The 18559-nt window shown below is 43.3% G+C and overlaps 1 protein-coding gene across 1 annotated transcript in view; it reads left to right on the forward strand.

Moving 5' to 3' along the window:
- The window catches only part of LOC121571249 (T-complex protein 1 subunit eta), a 43799-nt gene that overhangs the window by 7076 nt on the left and 18164 nt on the right, over window positions 1–18559 (forward strand). The window contains exons 2-6 of the mRNA XM_041882592.1: window positions 8820–8973; window positions 9645–9751; window positions 9968–10146; window positions 10409–10470; window positions 12889–12998. Coding sequence (XP_041738526.1) covers window positions 8820–8973; window positions 9645–9751; window positions 9968–10146; window positions 10409–10470; window positions 12889–12998 — 612 coding nt within the window. The remainder of the gene's footprint in view (window positions 1–8819; window positions 8974–9644; window positions 9752–9967; window positions 10147–10408; window positions 10471–12888; window positions 12999–18559) is intronic.

Genomic DNA, 18559 nt, shown 5'->3' on the forward strand with positions numbered 1-18559 from the left:
ATCTGGATGATCCAGAGGAGGAATGGGAGATGGTCATGTGGTCTGATGAGACAAAAATAGAGCTTTTGTATAAACTCCACTCGCCGTGTTTGGAGGAAGAAGAAGGATGAGTACAACCCCAAGAACACCATCCCAACCGTGAAGCATGGAGGTGGAAACATCATTCTTTGGGGATGCTTTTCTGCAAAGGGGACAGGACGACTGCACCGTATTGAGGGGAGGATGGATGGGGCCATGTATCGCGAGATCTTGGCCAACAACCTCCTTCCCTCAGTAAGAGCATTGAAGATGGGTCGTGGCTGGGTCTTCCAGCATGACAACGACCCGAAACACACAGCCAGGGCAACTAAGGAGTGGCTCCGTAAGAAGTATCTCAAGGTTCTGGAGTGGCCTAGCCAGTCTCCAGACCTGAACCCAATAGAACATTTTTGGAGGGAGCTGAAAGTCCGTATTGCCCAGTGACAGCCCCGAAACCTGAAGGATCTGGAGAAGGTCTGTATGGAGGAGTGGGCCAAAATCCCTGCTGCAGTGTGTGCAAACCTGGTCAAGACCTACAGGAAACGTATAATCTTTGTAACTGCAAACAAAGGTTTCTGTACCAAATATTAAGTTCTGCTTTTCTGATGTATCAAATACTTATGTCATGCAATAAAATGCAAATTAATTACTTAAAAATCATACAATGTGATTTTCTGGATTTTTGTTTTAGATTCCGTCTCTCACAGTTGAAGTGCACCTATGATAAAAAATTACAGACCTCTACATGCTTTGTAAGTAGGAAAACCTGCAAAATCGGCAGTGTATCAAATACTTGTTCTCCCCACTGTATTTGTTGTGGAACTGTTAGGGATTACTTGCTAGATATTGCTGCACTGTCGGAACTAGAAGCACAAGCAGTTTGCTACACTCGCAATAACGTCTGCTAACCATGTGTATGTGACCAATAAATTGTATTGTATGTAAAAATAGCCTACATAAAGCCAACAAATAAAAACATTGCAGCCTGCAAAATATATATATATATATATATATATATTTTTTACATTATTATTTTTACAGCTGTAGGCTATTTGCGCAAGGCATAAGAAGTAATCAGGTAGGCCTATTTTATGACGTTTCCACTGAATCATAGCATGACATTTTTCCCTTTCATGCTGAGTGGTTATCGAAAGGGAGAGAGCTTGGAAAGATTTTTCAAATACATTGAGGAACTATTGTCATTCTCAATGGATGTAAAAATAGACTTGGTTTGCTTGCTGTTTTGAGGTGAAGAAACATGTTATTTGAAAAACTCCACAGCTCATTAGTAATGCATTAAGCCAATCAGAAAACTATCAGATCCCCAAATGGGCACGTTTTATATGCCTACATTTTTGGCCTGGCCAAGTAGCCTATAGGCCTATTTCTATGCGTAATCAGGTGCTTGTCCTTACTCAACATTGGCAGGAGCGCTCCAAACAAAAGACAATGACTAAATTGACTAAACTCGTAAATGGAATGAAATGAACCAAAACTTGTTTCTCGCAAGTGTAGCATAGGTTGTGCGCTCTGCAAACATGTCCATTCCGAAAATGGGAATGGTAAAAGACTGGAATAATAATAATATATTGAATGTATTAACAGAAATTACTGTAACCGAACAAACGATTTAGATTAGGAATTAACGGTAAATGTACTACTGGTGATACACTACCGGTCAAAAGTTTTACAACACCTACTCATTCAAGGGTTTTTCTTTTCTTTTTACTATTTTCTACATTGTAGAATAATAGTGAAGACATCAAAACTATGAAATAACACATATGGAATCATGTAGTAACCGAAAAAGTGTTAAACAAATCAAAATATATTTTATATTTTGAGATTCTTCAAATAGCCACCCTTTGCCTTCATGACAGCTTTGCACACTCTATTATTCTACAATGTAGAAAATAGTAAAAATTAAGAAAAACCCTTGAATGATTAGGTGTTCTAAAACTTTTGACCGTTAGTGTATATATATTTGCTACTGCTTGACCCAAAAAAAAACTTTTACTAGGATTAAATGTCAGGAATTGTGAAAAACTGAGTTTAAATGTATTTGGCTAAGGTGTATGTAAACTTCTGACTTCAACTGTAAATATTAATATCAGGTGTGCTAGATTATGGTTGGAGTGAACCTACAGGACAGTAGCTCTCGAGGAACCGGGTTGGAGAGCCCTGATTTACATAATGTATTTTCAGGCTCTTATCCGTCTCGATCGCGCTGTCTCTTCTCTCATGTTCCATTAACATCGTGACATACATTGCCCTCCGTCATTATTGGGACAGTGAAGCATTTTTTCTTACTTTGGCTCTATACTCCAAAAGTTTGGATTTGAAATCAAACAATGACTGTTAGGTTAAAGTGCAGACTGTCAACTTTAATTTGATGGTATTTCCATCCATATCGGGTGAACCGTTTAGAAATTGTGTTTTTGTACATAGTCCACCCCCCCCTTCATTTTAGGGCACCAAAAGTATTGGGACAAATTCACTTATGTTTATTAATGTATTCTAAGGTTTAGTATTTGGTCCCATATTCTTAGCACGCAATGAGCTTTTCACTCTACAAACTTGTTGGATGCATTTTGCTGTTTGTTTTGGTTGTGTTTCAGATTATCTTGTGCCCAATAGAAATTAATAGTAAATCATGTATTGTGCCATTTTGGAGTCGCTGGTATTGTAAATAAGAATATAATAAATTTCTAAACACTAATACATTAATGTGGATGCTACCATGATTATGAATAGTCCTGAATGAATCGTGAATAATATTGTGTGAAAGTTTGACACACAAATATCAGTGGAAACGTCTAGGAGCAACAATGGCTGAGTGCTGAAGCTTGTATTGTGTAAAAATCATCTGTCCTCTATTGCAACACTCACTACCGAGTTCCAAACTGCCTCTGGAAGCAACGTCAGCACGAGCTGTTCGTCAGAAGCTTCATGAAATGGGTTACCATTGCCGAGTAGCCACACTCAAGCCTAAAATCACCATGCGCAATGCCAAGTGTCGGCTGGAGTGGTGTAAAGCTAACCGCCATTGGACTCTGGAGCAGTGGAAGCACGTTCTCTGGAGTGGTAAATCATGCTTCATCATATGTCAGTCCGACGGACTAATCTGGGTTTGGCGGATGCCAGGAGAACACTACCTGCCCCAATGCATAGTGCCAACTGTAAAGTTTGGTTGAGGAATAATGGTCTGGGGCTGTTTTTCATGGTTCAGGCTAGGCCCCTTAGTTCCAGTGAAGGGAAATCTTAACGCTGCAGCATACAATGACATTCTAGACGATTCTGTGCTTCCAACTTTGTGGCAACAGTTTGGGGAAGGCCCTTTCCTGTTTCAGCATGACAATGCCCCTGTGCACAAAGCGATGTCTATACAGCAGTGGTTTGTTGAGATCGGTGTGGAAGAGCTTGACTGGCCTGCACAGAGCCCTGACCTAAACCCCCATCGAACACCTTTGGGATGAATTGGAATGCCAACTGCGGTCCAGGCCTAATTGCGCAACATCAGTGCCTGACCTCACTAATGCTCTTGTGGCTGAATGGAAGCAAGTCTGCTAAAATGTAAAATGACTAAAGTCCCCGCATCAATGTTCCAACATCTAGTCGAAAGCCTTCCCAGAAGAGTAGAAGCACTTATAGAAGCAAAGGGGGGACCTACTCCATATTAATGCCCATGATTTTGGAATGATATGTTCGAGCGGGTGTCCGTATACTTTTGGTCATGTAGTGTATCCCATAAAGCCATCACCAAAACCACATTCTCATCTTCTCTGTTTTGGTGAATTCCTATTCTTCTACGGACTTGGCTGGACTGAAGATGACGCAAAGTTTCAGAGTTTGTGTGTCCATCTCGCAACGGAGCCTTGAATCGTAAAGGGGCCTTTCGTTTTCACTCCGTTGTGCATGTCTACATTGAAATGCGTGACATCCGGCGCAACGTAACCCGAGTGCTTATGGGTAATGTAAACTAGGCTTCAGTCTCTGTGTCTGCTACGCACAGACCAGACAAGTTTAAGCAGGCGCGCAATGAATGATGGTTATTGTAGTTAATTACCACGTTTTCTGCACTAAACTATGTAGAATATTGGCCTGTTGAAAACTACAACTCCCTACAGTTCAGGGTTCATCTGATTTTATCTCTACAAACTGCACATCAAGCTCACAGAAGAAGAAAAAAACTAACGAAATGGACTTCAAATACTTGAACCGATGTCGGTCAATTTGGTTGTCTAAAAACCACTCAGCACTGGTGGCTAGCCATCTTAACGTTATGTTAGCTAGCTAGTGAGTGAATCATGACGTCAAGTTCGGCTCCTTTCTCTCTCTCTCTCTAAATCTGACCTATCGCCGGGAGCAGCGGGTGTATGCTATCCTGCTTCTCGTGGGCCCTTAAATGTTCAACGAATTGTAAGGGCTATTAATGGGCGGATTTCTCCATCCCCTTCTCTGGCCGTTGTATTGGGCAGTTCAATGGTGAGAAATATCTGTCCCTGGAGCAAAAACTGTGTGCTATCCAGGAGCACGAGTACAGGACCTCAAGTTGCTTCCAAACATTTTAAACCTGCATGAGGAAATTGATTCTATCATACACTGCTCAAAAAAATAAAGGGAACACTAAAATAACACATTCTAGATCTGAATGAATGAAATAATCTTATTAAATACTTTTTTCTTTACATAGTTGAATGTGCTGACAACAAAATCACACAAAAATTATCAATGGAAATCAAATGTATCAACCCATGGAGGTCTGGATTTGGAGTCACCCTCAAAATTAAAGTGGAAAACCACACTACAGGCTGATCCAACTTTGATGTAATGTCCTTAAAACAAGTCAAAATGAGGCTCAGTAGTGTGTGTGGCCTCCACGTGCCTGTATGACCTCCCTACAACGCCCGGGCATGCTCCTGATGAGGTGGCGGATGGTCTCCTGAGGGATCTCCTCCCAGACCTGGACTAAAGCATCCGCTAACTCCTGGACAGTCTGTGGTGAAACGTGGCGTTGGTGGATGGAGCTAGACATGATGTCCCAAATGTGCTCAATTGGATTCAGGTCTGGGGAACGGGCAGGCCAGTCCATAGCATCAATGCCTTCCTCTTGCAGGAACTGCTGACACACACCAGCCACATGAGGTCTAGCATTGTCTTGCATTAGGAGGAACCCAGGGCCAACCGCACCAGCATATGGTCTCACAAGGGGTCTGAGGATCTCATCTCGGTACCTAATGGCAGTCAGGCTACCTCTGGCGAGCACATGGAGGGCTGTGCGGCCCCCCAAAGAAATGCCACCCCACACCATGACTGACCCACCGCCAAACCGGTCATGCTGGAGGATGTTGCAGGCAGCAGAACGTTCTCCACGGCGTCTTCAGACTCACGTCTGTCACGTGCTCAGTGTGAACCTGCTTTCATCTGTGAAGAGCACAGGGCGCCAGTGGCGAATTTGCCAATCTTGGTGTTCTCTGGCAAATGCCAAACGTCCTGCACTGTGTTGGGCTGTAAGCACAACCCCCACCTGTGGACGTCGGGCCCTCACACCACCCTCATGGAGTCTGTTTCTGACCGTTTGAGCAGACACATGCACATTTGTGGCCTTCTGGAGGTCATTTTGCAGGGCTCTGGCAGTGCTCCTCCTGCTCCTCCTTGCACAAAGGTGGAGGTAGCAGTCCTGCTGCTGGGTTGTTACCCTCCTACGGCCTCCTCTACGTCTCCTGATGTACTGGCCTGTCTCCTGGTAGCGCCTCCATGCTCTGGACACTACGCTGACAGACACAGCAAACCTTCTTGCCACAGCTCGCATTGATGTGCCATCCTGGATGAGCTGCACTACCTGAGCCACTTGTGTGGGTTGTAGACTCCGTCTCATGCTACCACTAGAGTGAAAGCACCGCCAGCATTCAAAAGTGACCAAAACATCAGCCAGGAAGCATAGGAACTGAGAAGTGGTCTGTGGTCACCAACTGCAAAACCAGTCTTTTATTGGGGGTGTCTTGCTAATTGCCTATAATTTCCACCTGTTGTCTATTCCATTTGCACAACAGCATGTGAAATATATTGTCAATCAGTGTTGCTTCCTAAGTGGACAGTTTGATTTCACAGAAATGTGATTGACTTGGAGTTACATTGTGTTCTTTAAGTGTTCCCTTAATTTTTTTGAGCAGTGTAGTTCACGTGGGTTTCAATGACACTGTGAAGGGCAGCTCAGAACAGCTGAAGATGGATTTTAAAGAACTGATTGGCTCTCTGCTTGACACCCAACAACCGCCCCATAATATTTGGCCCTGTGCCCTCCCTAAATTGTGTCTTTTAACGACTTTTAGCCCTCCATAACTGGCTACGAGACTATTGCATCTCTGTGGGTGTAATATTTATTGACAATTTCGATACCTTTTGGAAACAAAACACGTTTTATAAGGAGGATGGAATCCACCCAAATCATTTGGGTTCCTGGATCCTTTCACAGCATTATAAGGCTGCGTTGAGACAATGACCCAATCCCAGCTCAGCTAATCCCTACCATTGTGTCTCTGAGTTGTCATAATGCTTCAGCAAATGTACATTATCCCAGGGGCGTTGAAGACACAATGTAAGTAACCTAATTTATGTCCCTCTAACTGCCCTGAATGCCTCTGCTGATCCTACAGCTATTGTATGCAGTAATCATGTGCCTATGAATCAGTTATACTGTTAGGACTGAGGTGGTGTGCCCTAGTAGGAAATCCACTGTGTGCAGCTCACCCTGCTCTGACATAAATAACATGAGAATGTCTACTTTTGCTAAGCTTCCCAGTAAAGTAATGAAAACAATCACACATCCCAGAAAAGTGCTATAAATAGCCCACATTAACATACGTAGTTTAAGAAACGAGGTTCATGAAATCAATAATTTGCTAGTAACAGAAGACATTCATATTCTGACAACCTCTGAAACTCACTTAGATAATACATTTGATGATACAGTGGTAGCAATACATGGTTATAACATCTACAGAAAAGACAGAAATGCCAAAGGTGGAGGTGTTACCGTTTTATATTCAGAACCACATTCTTATTTTTTAATTGGCAAGATTAGCAAATTTAGGCATGACATGCCAGCAACGAACACTGACACTACACATCCAAGGATAACTGATCTAATTATGAAAGACAAGCGTTGTACTTTTGAATTCTGTAAAGTGAGTGTGGAAGAAATGAAAAAATTGTTGCCTACTAGAAAGTGTGTGCCCTCAGGCCTGGAGGGAAGCAAAAGTATTTCCACTACCCAAGAATAGTAAAGCCCCCTTTCCTGGCTCCAATAGCCGACCAATCAGCCTGTTACCAACCCTTAGTAAACTTTTTTGGGGGGAAATAGTTTGACCAGATACAATGCTATTTTACTGTAAACAAATTGACAACAGACTTTCAGCACGCTTATAGGGATGGACATTCAACAAGCATGGCACTTACACAAATGACTGATTGGCTGAGAGAAATTGATAAAAAGATTGTTGGAAATGTTTTGTTAGACTTCAGTACGGCTTTTGACATTATCGATCATAGTCTACTGCTAGAAAAGCTCCTCATGTTTTATGGCTTTACACCCCCTGCTGTGGATAAAGAGTTACCTGTCTAACATAACACAGAGGGTGTTCTTTAATGGAAGCCCCTCTAACATAATCCAGGTAGAATCAGGAATTCCCCAGGGCAGCTGTCTTTTTTTAGTCATTACTAAGGACATGCCACTAGCTTTGAGTAAAGCCAGTGTATCTATGTATGCGGATTACTCAACACTATACACGTCAGCTACTACAGCGACTGAAATAACTGCAACACTTAACAAAGAGCTGCTGTTAGTTTCAGAATGGGTGGCAAGGAATAAGTTAGTCCTAAATATTTCAAAAAGATTACAATTGGCTCAGGGCAGCATGGCTGGCCCTTTGATGTACACGATGAGCTAACATTAATAATATGCATGTAAATCTCTCATGGCTCAAAGTGGAGGAGACATTGACTTCATCACTACTTGTTTTTGTAATAAGTGTTGACATGCTGAATGCACCAAGGTGTCTGTTTTTAAACTACTAGCACACAGCTCTGAAACCCATGCATACCCCACAAGACATACCACCAAAGGTCTCTTCACCATCCCCAAGTCAAGAACAGACTATGAGAGGCACACAGTACTACGTAGAGCCATGGCTACATGGAACTCTATTCCACATCAGGTAACTGATGCAAGCAGTGGAATCATGTTATTTTTTAAACAGATAAAATTACACCTTATGGAACAGCGGGGACTGTGAGAAGACACACATAAGCCGCGCAATTTACACACACGTACACATGAATGTTGAATTGTAAATATGTGATAGTGGGGTAGTGGCCTGAGGGAACACACTAAATGTATTGGGTGAAGTGTACATTTCATTAATGTTTTAAACTGAATATAACTGCCTTAATGTTGTTGGACCCCAGGAAGAGTAGCTGCTGCCAGCATATGATGGGGATCCTTAATAAATACAAATGCCACTAGCTAACTGCTAGTGGCTACATTTTGAGTAACAAAAGCATCACACCCAATGCTGTCACATGTGGACCGTGCATCCTGTTCACTGACTTAGTTGCTCTGGATGAGAGCATCTGCTAAGCTAAATGGTAAAAATATAATGTAAATGTCTCTTCAGACAATTTATGAATGATTAATAAAATGGCATGAAAATAAAAACATTTCGAGTTCTGACCCTCCATTAATGAATCTCTCTCTCTACCATCCCTCTGCCCCTCCCCCCTCCATGTATCTCTTCCTCCAGCCCACACCAGTTATTCTGCTAAAGGAGGGGACCGATACGTCTCAGGGCGTCCCCCAGCTGATCAGCAACATCAATGCCTGTCAGGTCATCGCAGAGGCCGTCCGTACGACCCTGGGGCCTCGCGGCATGGACAAACTCATAGTGGACGGCAGAGGTGAGGAGCAAGGGGGAGGCAGGGTGAGGAAGGGGGATGGTAGTGGGGGGGTGAAGTCACATAGGCCCCTGGGGCCTCATGGCGTGGACGGCAGAGGTTAGTACTATGCCGCTATGATAGAAATGTTTTGTGAGCGGTTATATTCATTAGTGCACATTCAGGCAGTCGGTCAATAGATCAAGGGGTGCTTGCTCCCTCTCTGCCCAGAAAAGACAGAGCAGTGAAACTGAAGGCCTTTTCTTTGTGTAATGTCTTATATCTCCTGAGTGGCGCAGTGGTCTAAGGCATTGCATCGCAGTGCATCTCAGTGCTAGCTGTGCCACTAGAGATCCTGGTTCGAATCCAGGCTCTGTCGTAGCCGGCCGCGACCGGGAGACCCATAGGGCGGCGCACAATTGGCCCAGCGTCGTCCAGGGTAGGGGAGGGAATGGCCGGCAGGGATGTAGCTCAGTTGGTAGAGCATGGCGTTTGCAACGCCAGGGTTGTGGGTTCGATTCCCATGGGGGGCCAGTATGAAAAAAAATAAAAATAATATATGCACTCACTAACTGTAAGTCGCTCTGGATAAGAGCGTCTGCTAAATGACTAAAATGTAAATCAGAGGTTTATTAATCATTTTACGTTTCTGTGTAACAAAAATTGAAACAATTCTTATGTAATGTGTCTCTTAGGCAAAGCCACCATCTCCAACGACGGGGCGACCATCCTGAAGCTGCTGGATGTGGTTCACCCTGCAGCCAAGACCCTAGTGGACATCGCACGTTCTCAGGATGCTGAGGTACTGTGTGTGTCTTGTTTATGTCTGTCTTCTGTCTGTGAACGTGTGTGATTTCTTCTTTATCCGTATCTCTCTCGGTGTGCGCTCTCCCCCCCTTTCCCTGTGCTCTCTCTATGCGCGCTCTCTCTCATTTATGTTAATCTGTTCTAGTGTTAGTCTATTCACTCTCCTCGCTATTTTTAGTCCTTTTTTTTTTCTTCACTTTTTACTCTCTAGGTGGGAGATGGTACTACATCAGTGACCCTGCTAGCAGCTGAGTTTCTAAAGCAGTTGAAGCCGTACGTGGAGGAGGGTCTCCATCCTCAGACCATTATCAGGGCCTTTCGCAACGCTACGCACCTGGCCGTCAAGAAGATCAAAGAAATCTCTGTCACCGTCAAGAAGGACAACAAGAAGTGAGTTGGAGTGTGTTGTTGCTGGTGTGTGTGGGAGAGGGAGAGATCTTCATAAACGTCAATAAGGATGACAAGCATTAAGTTGGAAGAGGGGGTAATCTCTCTCCTTTTCCTCTCTTCTAACTCTCTCTCTCCCTCTATTCTTCCCTCTCCATCCCCTGTATGTATGTCTTTCGGAGGGGATGTAATAAAGCAGAAGACAAATTCCGTTGGACATCAACGTACATTGAACAATAAAGTAATCTTATTTTTCTTCTTCTAGAGAACAGAGGGAACTCCTGGTGAAGTGTGCAGCCACAGCCATGAACTCCAAGCTGATTGCAGGTCAGAAAGTTTTTATTTATTTTTAACGAAAACAAGGTGATGCAATTAGCTTTACAAATGACTTGCGTACAATTCATACATCTACACTTTTTTTTGTCCCCCACGTTCCCCTCTGTCCATTTATACGTACGTTAGTCACGCGATATCTGACACTACTGGCCCGATTTGACAACTGGGTGAAGGATGCGTCTTGCCATAGAGAACAGGCACTTACAAAATTACACTGATTCGCCCAAAGGGGGAACTATAGTAATCAACTGAAATTCCAAACATGGGAGAGGCTATACAGACACGCCTGGTGCACATATTTATGACTTATGTCGCGCAGCTGGGAGTCGATGAATGGATTCAGTTCAGTCAGTCGTCCTGATGAGTTCTTCCCAGGTAGCTAGTTTATGCATGTGGCTAGACGCTTCAGTAGAATTTTGAAACTTGTCTGCTGAAGTTAAGACTTGGGAGAGTGTTCAGAATCATTCCGTGCTTTAGCTGTCACCCTGACCTGATATTGGCTACACTATCTAGCTACTTCCCTCTCCTTACTGAGGCAAGCGCGAGTGAAGGACACTGTGCCCTGTTTTGTTGTTGCCGGCTTGCAAACTCTCCCTATTTTGAGCAGTTGATTGTATGACTGTGACATCCAGGTGGTTACGACCGATATTATAAGTTATTTCTCGTTTAGCCTACTATTAGGGCTGGGCGTTAAACCGTATTTTACTATATGCCGGTATTGATGCACGGACCGGTTTGGATTTGTGCTTTCTTTACCTTACATAACGGTATTTCAATGTTTGGTTTGTTAAATGTAATATAAATGTAATAACTGCGTGATGAAACAAAAAAAAAAATATGGTAATCGTCTGTTCTTACCGCCAGTAAGACTGCGAACAGTTGAGAACTGCTAAATTGCTAGCAAGAGCTTTGGGTGTGCCTATGTACTTTTTAACCATAAATCATGCCTGTAAGGCAGTGCTGGGCCAAAAGCACTGTAGAAATTAGCACAATGACGGCAGGGGGCGGCAGGTAGCTTAGTGGTTAAGAGCGTTGTGTCAGTAACCGAAAGGTCAGTAACCGAAAGGTCACTGGTTCTAATCCCCGAGCCGACTAGGTGAAAAATATGTTGATGTGCCCTTGAGCAAGGCACTTAACCCTAACTGCTCCTGTAAGTTGCTCTGGATAAGAGCGTCTGCTAAATTACTTAAATGTAAATGTTGCGAAAGTATCCATTGAAACAGTGCCTTCAGAAAGTATTCACACCCTTTGACTTTTTCCACATTTTGTTCTTACAGCCTGAATTTAAATTTGATTAAATTGAGATGTTTTGTCTCTTGCCTACATCCAATACCCCATAATGTCAAAGTGGAATTATGTTTTTTGAAATGTCTTGAGTCAATAAGTATTCAACACCTTTATGGCAAGCCTAAATAAGTTCAGGAGTCAAAATGTGCTTAACAAGTCACATAATCAGTTACATGGGCTTTTTTCTACCTTTGCACAACTTCAGCCCTGCCCCTAGGAGCCTGTTTCGAACCGTCCTCGCCGTGCACTTCACCCCAGCTGCCGTTTGCAATTCTTTTTGTAGGTCATTTGATGTCATCCTACGGTTGTTGAGTGACATTCTAATGAGTTGGCGGTCATCTCGGTCAGTAGTCGTTTTCGCCCTCTGCCGGTCTGTAGCTTTTGTTGTCCCCACTGTCTGCTGCTTGACCTTGTTCTTATCAACCGCTGTCTTTGACATTTTAAGGATGGAAGCAACCTGACGCTCACTGTATCCCTCTGCCAGTAAAGCCAGAATTTAATCCATCTTTTCCTCACTCAAAACTTTCCTTTTCAACTCTTTTGGCATGTCAATAGTTATTTTTTTATTTAATATTACTTTTGAGGTACTATTAGCACTGTTTTTGCGATCCAGCTGGTCCTATTGCAAGAGTGATGACCACAGCAGTGGTTTTTATACTTTTCCTCGTTAAATAAGATTTGGTTCAGATGATCACCTAATCAGTACCTAATTCAGTAGAATGAGGTGTGCCTGTGTTGGAATTCAACAGACAATGGAATGTAGAGCGCATGTAGAGATAAATTTGCAGTGGTCTCTTAATTTTTTCCACAGCTGTATATGCAGCTCCTCATGAGCAACGTGTTTCCCGTAAGGACCTATAAGCTCAGCCCATTACATTATCAGCAAATTAGACAGACTTTTATATTTATTTTATGCATGCAACATAAGTTTCCCAAAATTCCCAGGTTTTTCAGAAATCCTGGTTTGATGATTCTGAATTTCTTGCTTTTCTCTCCTGATTCTGTCTTCCAACCGAGATTTCTCAAACCTGGGAACTTGTGGAAAGTAAATTTTTGCAACCCTAACTACTGATAGTTTTCAAAAGGGAGTGGTATAAATGTTTTAATTGAATCCAACACCAGGTCAGAAGGAGTTCTTCAGTGAGATGGTGGTGGAGGCTGTCATGATGCTGGATGAACTGCTGCCTCTCAAGATGATCGGTATTAAGAAGGTGCAGGGGGGAGCTCTGGAGGTAAGGTGTGTCTGTGTGTAGGTAAGACTGTGTGTGTGTGTGTTTCATTGAGGTGAAATGAGACTACAGGGCTGCATCTCAATAGTCTATGGAGTTTAGGGCTGGGACCTAGGCTGTGTCTCAATAGTAAAAAAAAACACACAAAAAACAAGAAGGTGCAGGGAGGAGCACTGGAGGTAAGAGAAGACTGTTTGTCATTGGGGTATGATTAGACAAAGGGCTGTATCTCAATAGTTGGGTTCAGGGCTTGGAGCTGGGGTGGGTCCCTATAGTCTAAAGTTCCTCTGTCTTCAGTGTTTCCCCAGGATCTTTTTCAGGAGTGGTGGCAAAGTTAGTGGCGGGGTAGTGGGCGTGGCCAAAGGCATGGTTTTAGAGGCCCTCCTCTTCGCCGCAGAGACAAAATGTTGCTGTTTTAAAGCTAGTTTCCTTCAATTCTACACATTAGTGACGGACCGGCCAGATTCGGCCTTATGTAGCAACATTTGAAATTGTGTTTTTTACATTGGATAAAAGTATCATAAACTACAGTTGCGGAACAATGGGAAAGTAGTTCTGCTTTGTAAGTTGATGAACTTCGCTCTTTAATATTTTGGTATACCTACTGGAGAGCTGCTCTTTGTCTACACCCATTCAGCATTGTTCAAACCCTCTTAAGCCTTAGAACCGCATATCTCTTTAAGGATTCACACTTGAGGCCATGTGCTACACAGAGTGAGTTTGGTAGTTTACTAAACAACAAAAGATTTCAAGACTAAAGGCTGGTTTATACTACGTCTATCGACACATCTGTATAGACAAGTTTACGCGCTGTATCCCGGGTGGCGCCATAACTCTACACAAATGCATTTCATTTCCGCCGGAAGTTGTTGGCACAACGTCTGCCGGTGTAAACACAGCGATGTCGACGCTAGCTTGGGAACACGGTTCTACTACTATGCCGCAACCCGTCAAGGAGCGGAGGGGGAGGAACTTGCAAGGGACTATTTGGAAACTCTGGGCAACAGCATTGAAACCAAAGGCTTAGTAGTGTGCGAAAAGGAACCGTGGCTTGCAGCATCTCCCGATGGAGTGATAAACAACGACATTCTGTTGGAGATCAAATCACCTGTGATGGGAAACAAGTCACTTGCAGAATTTTTGGCAACAAAGAACTGCGAAATCACAACTGTGGCAAACGGAGATAGGGTAGATTACCATATTGCCTGCAATGGTCCAAAAGGCTACTACATGCAGGTACAAATTGGGATGCACTTCACAGGGCTTCAGCACTCCCAAGTTGGTGATCTGGAACAAAACTGAGCACCTAGAAATCGAAGTACCCTACGACCATGGCTTTGTCCAGGGGCATATCATAAGGCTGCGCACATTCTACTTTGCCCACATGCTCCCGAAAATTGTTGATGATTTTGTTGAGGGAAGGTTACAGTTCTGCAGTAAATATCTCAGCATTTTAAAACCAAAATAAACTGCCTTATTTAGGTCATGCCCACAGGAGCCAACAGATGTCCATTGTTTACATGATCTCTTTATGCTGTGCAATATATCAGTGTGCCTACTGTTTGAGTGAAAATAAAGTTTGATGTAATTTCAATCCTTAGAGTGCTACAATTTATTTTAACACAGTTCATAATTCATAGTAAGCTCATACTGTACATAAATAACACTGGATTAATTAATTGTTTTGAGGAAACTAAACAAATGGCTTCAACAAGAAAGATTGCGTGTTTAATCTTAACAGGTATTAAAAAGTAAAATACAAAAGCAGCCCACACAATTACATCACTATGAAAATATTCATATATAATATTAAAAAATACAATGCACGCAGTATTTGTTGTGTTTATCTGTATTTAATGAACAACATGGCTGGGTGTTGGTAGACAGGGACACAGGGCAAGATTCTAAACCTCATTGATCAGTGGACTCTTCAGGTTAACTAGGCCAGCACAGATGGTTAAGATGTTGTTCGGTGCCATGCTGATGGGAACATTCTGGGATAAAATCTTAAACACCTTCAGTCTCTGGATTGCTCTTTCCACATGTATGCGGACATTGGCTACTCGCCTGGTGCGTGTCGTCTCCTCATTGGTCAACTGATTGCGCCTGTAGGTGAAAGCAGGGATGTTCAAACTGACCCTTCTCTCATCAAGCAAGTCTCGAATGGTGAACCCACGGTCCGCCATGACCTCATCACCAGCCCTCAGATAGTCTAGGAACCCACTGTCCATGGTGATAAACTTATCGCTGCTTCTGCCAGCATAGGCATCAGATATAAACATGATTAGCCCATTAGGGGCCACAGCGACGAGATATTTCACAGTGTTGCGTGATTTATACTGGCTGAAAGTGTCACTCCTTGAGTCGTGGTTTGTGGCTCTCTGCATGGCACTTTCGGCACAGTCAATGATGCAGGTGGTTCGAGGGTAGTTCCTCTGAAACGACAAGGGCATGGTGGCACGAATGGTCTCTCTTGGAAGCCAGGGGATCAGGACTTTGAACTGTTCACCCATCACGTCAATCCAGTGACTAATCACAATGCTTGCCATGGATGTAGACACATTGAAGCGGTGAGCAATATCTCCTAATATTAGGTTTAGTTTGTTTCATCAACGTCATAAGTATTTGGTCAACAACAGGAAGGGTAATTGATGGCTTACTGAAAGGCAACAACACCGTCACCAGGGTGAAGAATTGAACCATAAGCACTCCTGTATACAGCCGGGACCTAGCATCATCAATGACCGTGGTGCTGGTCACAGTAGGACCCATTTCTGCCTCGCACTGTGTGGCCTTGTCTACTTTAACAGACTGTGTTGAACAGTAAATGTGATCAATATGTGACGGATCCTCCCATTGGGTCTGGGCATCTCGAAATTTTGGTGTAGCAGGCTCGGCCTCACAGACAGGCTGACAGGTTTCTGGAGCATCTAAAAAGGGGAAGAGAAAACATGGATGGAGCAAAATTAATGCAGGCATAGAGTGCTCTCACTACAAACATCACAATGGAAAAATGTGTACTACAACATTGCACTCACACACACAATCATCATCACAACAGCCTGCCACCTTGCATTGTATTGATGATGTAGACTAAGGCACACGCAGGCAGGCACACACACACACACACACACAATTAATGATGTAGCTATCGTGGGCATTGTTTGTCCCATCTCCAAAACAATCAACTGCCTTAGCAAAATACCAGTAGCAATGTTAATGTATGACAACTTCTTCATAATTAACAGTATTGTCAGCTTCATAGCTAAAGTTGCTGAACTTACCCTCAGATTCAAGTCTGCGTTTCTTTATCTGGGAGGAGGCAGTGGTCCGCTGGGTGAGTTGACGCCTATTTGGCTGGGGAGGGCGATTGTATCCCAACCACAACTCTGGGAAAGGATTATCCTTGGTAGGTTTTTGGTCAACAAAGTGATAGGAACAAACAAAAACGTTGAGGGGTGGTTTCTTTAGATTCAATGCCTTCAGCCAGGTCCTTGATTCCGAGTCGGTATCAGGCTTGCGAAAAAATGTAAACAATGGAGCGCATGGACATTGCCTCTTTGTAGCTGGTTTGTGGTCATAGCACTCTCTATCTAACCACTCGTTCAGGTGCTTTCTCGAGTTTTTGCAACCAACTACCGCACACGTCGTTCCCGAACCACTTTTCTTCATGTTGTAATTGTAATTTTTATATCCTCTTTGTCACTGCGATATCAGTGCTTTGTCGGCACAACGGCGCTAGCTAGCAAAACAAACCCAGCCCGGCAGAACGGAACTGGATTGCATCGACGGGAGGAGTTCAGGAAGTAGAGCGGAAACGGCTCAAAAACTTGTCTATACAGTTGTCGCAGTGACATCATGAACATTCTATTGTCGTTCAGCATCAAACTTGTCTTTGTCTGTATGAAAAAGTATAAACACAAAAATGACAGGCTGCTTGACATCAGCAGCCTGGTGGTCCAAAATAGCATAACTGGTGTATTTTAACACCAATAAACCCATCCGTTTATAAATGAATTTAGTATGTACATCTAGCAAACCAGAAAACTAAAAGCAACTTCTAGGCCATTCCAAGACATTTAAATGTTTCCCCTTAAACCACTCGAGTGTTGCTTTAGCAGTATGCTTAGGGTCATTGTCCTGCTGGAAGGTGAACCTCCGTCCCAGTCTCAAATCTCTGGAAGACCGAAAAAGGTTTCCCTCAAGAATTTCCCTGTATTTAGCACCATCCAACATTCCTTCAATTCTGACCAGTTTCCCAGTCCCTGCCAATGGAAAAACATCCCCACAGCATGATGCTGCCACCACCATGCTTCACTGTGGGGATGGTGTTCTCGGAGTGATGAGAGTTGTTGGGTTTGCGCCAGACATAGCGTTTTCCTTCATGGCCAAAATGCTCAATTAGTCTCATCTGACCAGAGTACCTTCTTCCGTGTGTTTGGGGAGTCTCCCACATGCCTTTTGGCGAACACCAAACGTGTTCGCTTATTTTTTTCTTTAAGAAATGGCTTTTTTCTGGCCACTCTTCCATAAAGCCCAGCTCTGTGGAGTGTATGGCTTAAAGTGGTCCTATGAACAGATACTCCAATCTCCGCTGTGGAGCTTTGCAGCTCCTTCAGGGTTATCTTTGGTCTCTTTGTTGCCTCTCTGATTAATGCCCGCCTTGCCTGGTCCATGAGTTTTGGTGGGCGGCCCCCTCTTGGCATGTTTGTTGTGATGCCATATTCTTTCAATTTTTAAAATAATTTTACATTTTAGTCATTTAGCGGACGCTCTTATCCAGAGCAACTTACAGTTAGTGAGTGCATACATTTTTTTTCATACTGGCCCCCAGTGGGAATTGAACCCACAACCCTGGCGTTGCAAGCGCCATGGTCTACCAACTGAGCTACACGGGACTACAATAATGGATTTAATGGTGCTCCGTGGGATGTTAAAAGTTTCTGATATTTTTTGATAACCTAACACTGATCAGTACTTCTCCACAACTTTGTCCCTGACCTGTTTGGAGAGCTTCTTGGTCTTCATGGTGCCACTTGTTTGGTGGTGCCCCTTGCTTAGTGGTGTTGCAGACTCTGGGGGCTTTAAGAACAGGTGTGTGTGTATACAGTTGAAGTCAAAGTTTACATACACTTAGGTTGGAGTCATTAAAACTCGTTTTTCAACCACTCCACATTTCTTGTTAACAAACTATAGTTTTGGCAAGTCGGTTAGGACATCTACTTTGTGCATGACACCTGTAATTTTTCCAACAATTGTTTACAGACAGGTTATTTCATTTAGAATTCACTGTATCACAATTCCAGTGGGTCAGAAATGTACATACACTAAGTTGACTGCCTTTAAACAGCTTGGAAAATTCCAGAAAATGATGTCATGGCTTTAGAAGCTTCTGATAGGCTAATTGACATAATTTGAGTCAATTGGAGGTGTACCTGTGGATGTATTTCAAGGCCTACCTTCAAACTCAGTGCCTCTTTGCTTGACATAATGGGAAAATCAAAAGAAATCAGCCAAGACCTCAGAAAAAAAATTGTAGACCTCCACAAGTCTGGTTCATCCTT

Source organism: Coregonus clupeaformis, chromosome 8, assembly GCF_020615455.1.
Source record: "Coregonus clupeaformis isolate EN_2021a chromosome 8, ASM2061545v1, whole genome shotgun sequence".
Classification (NCBI taxonomy): domain Eukaryota; kingdom Metazoa; phylum Chordata; class Actinopteri; order Salmoniformes; family Salmonidae; genus Coregonus; species Coregonus clupeaformis.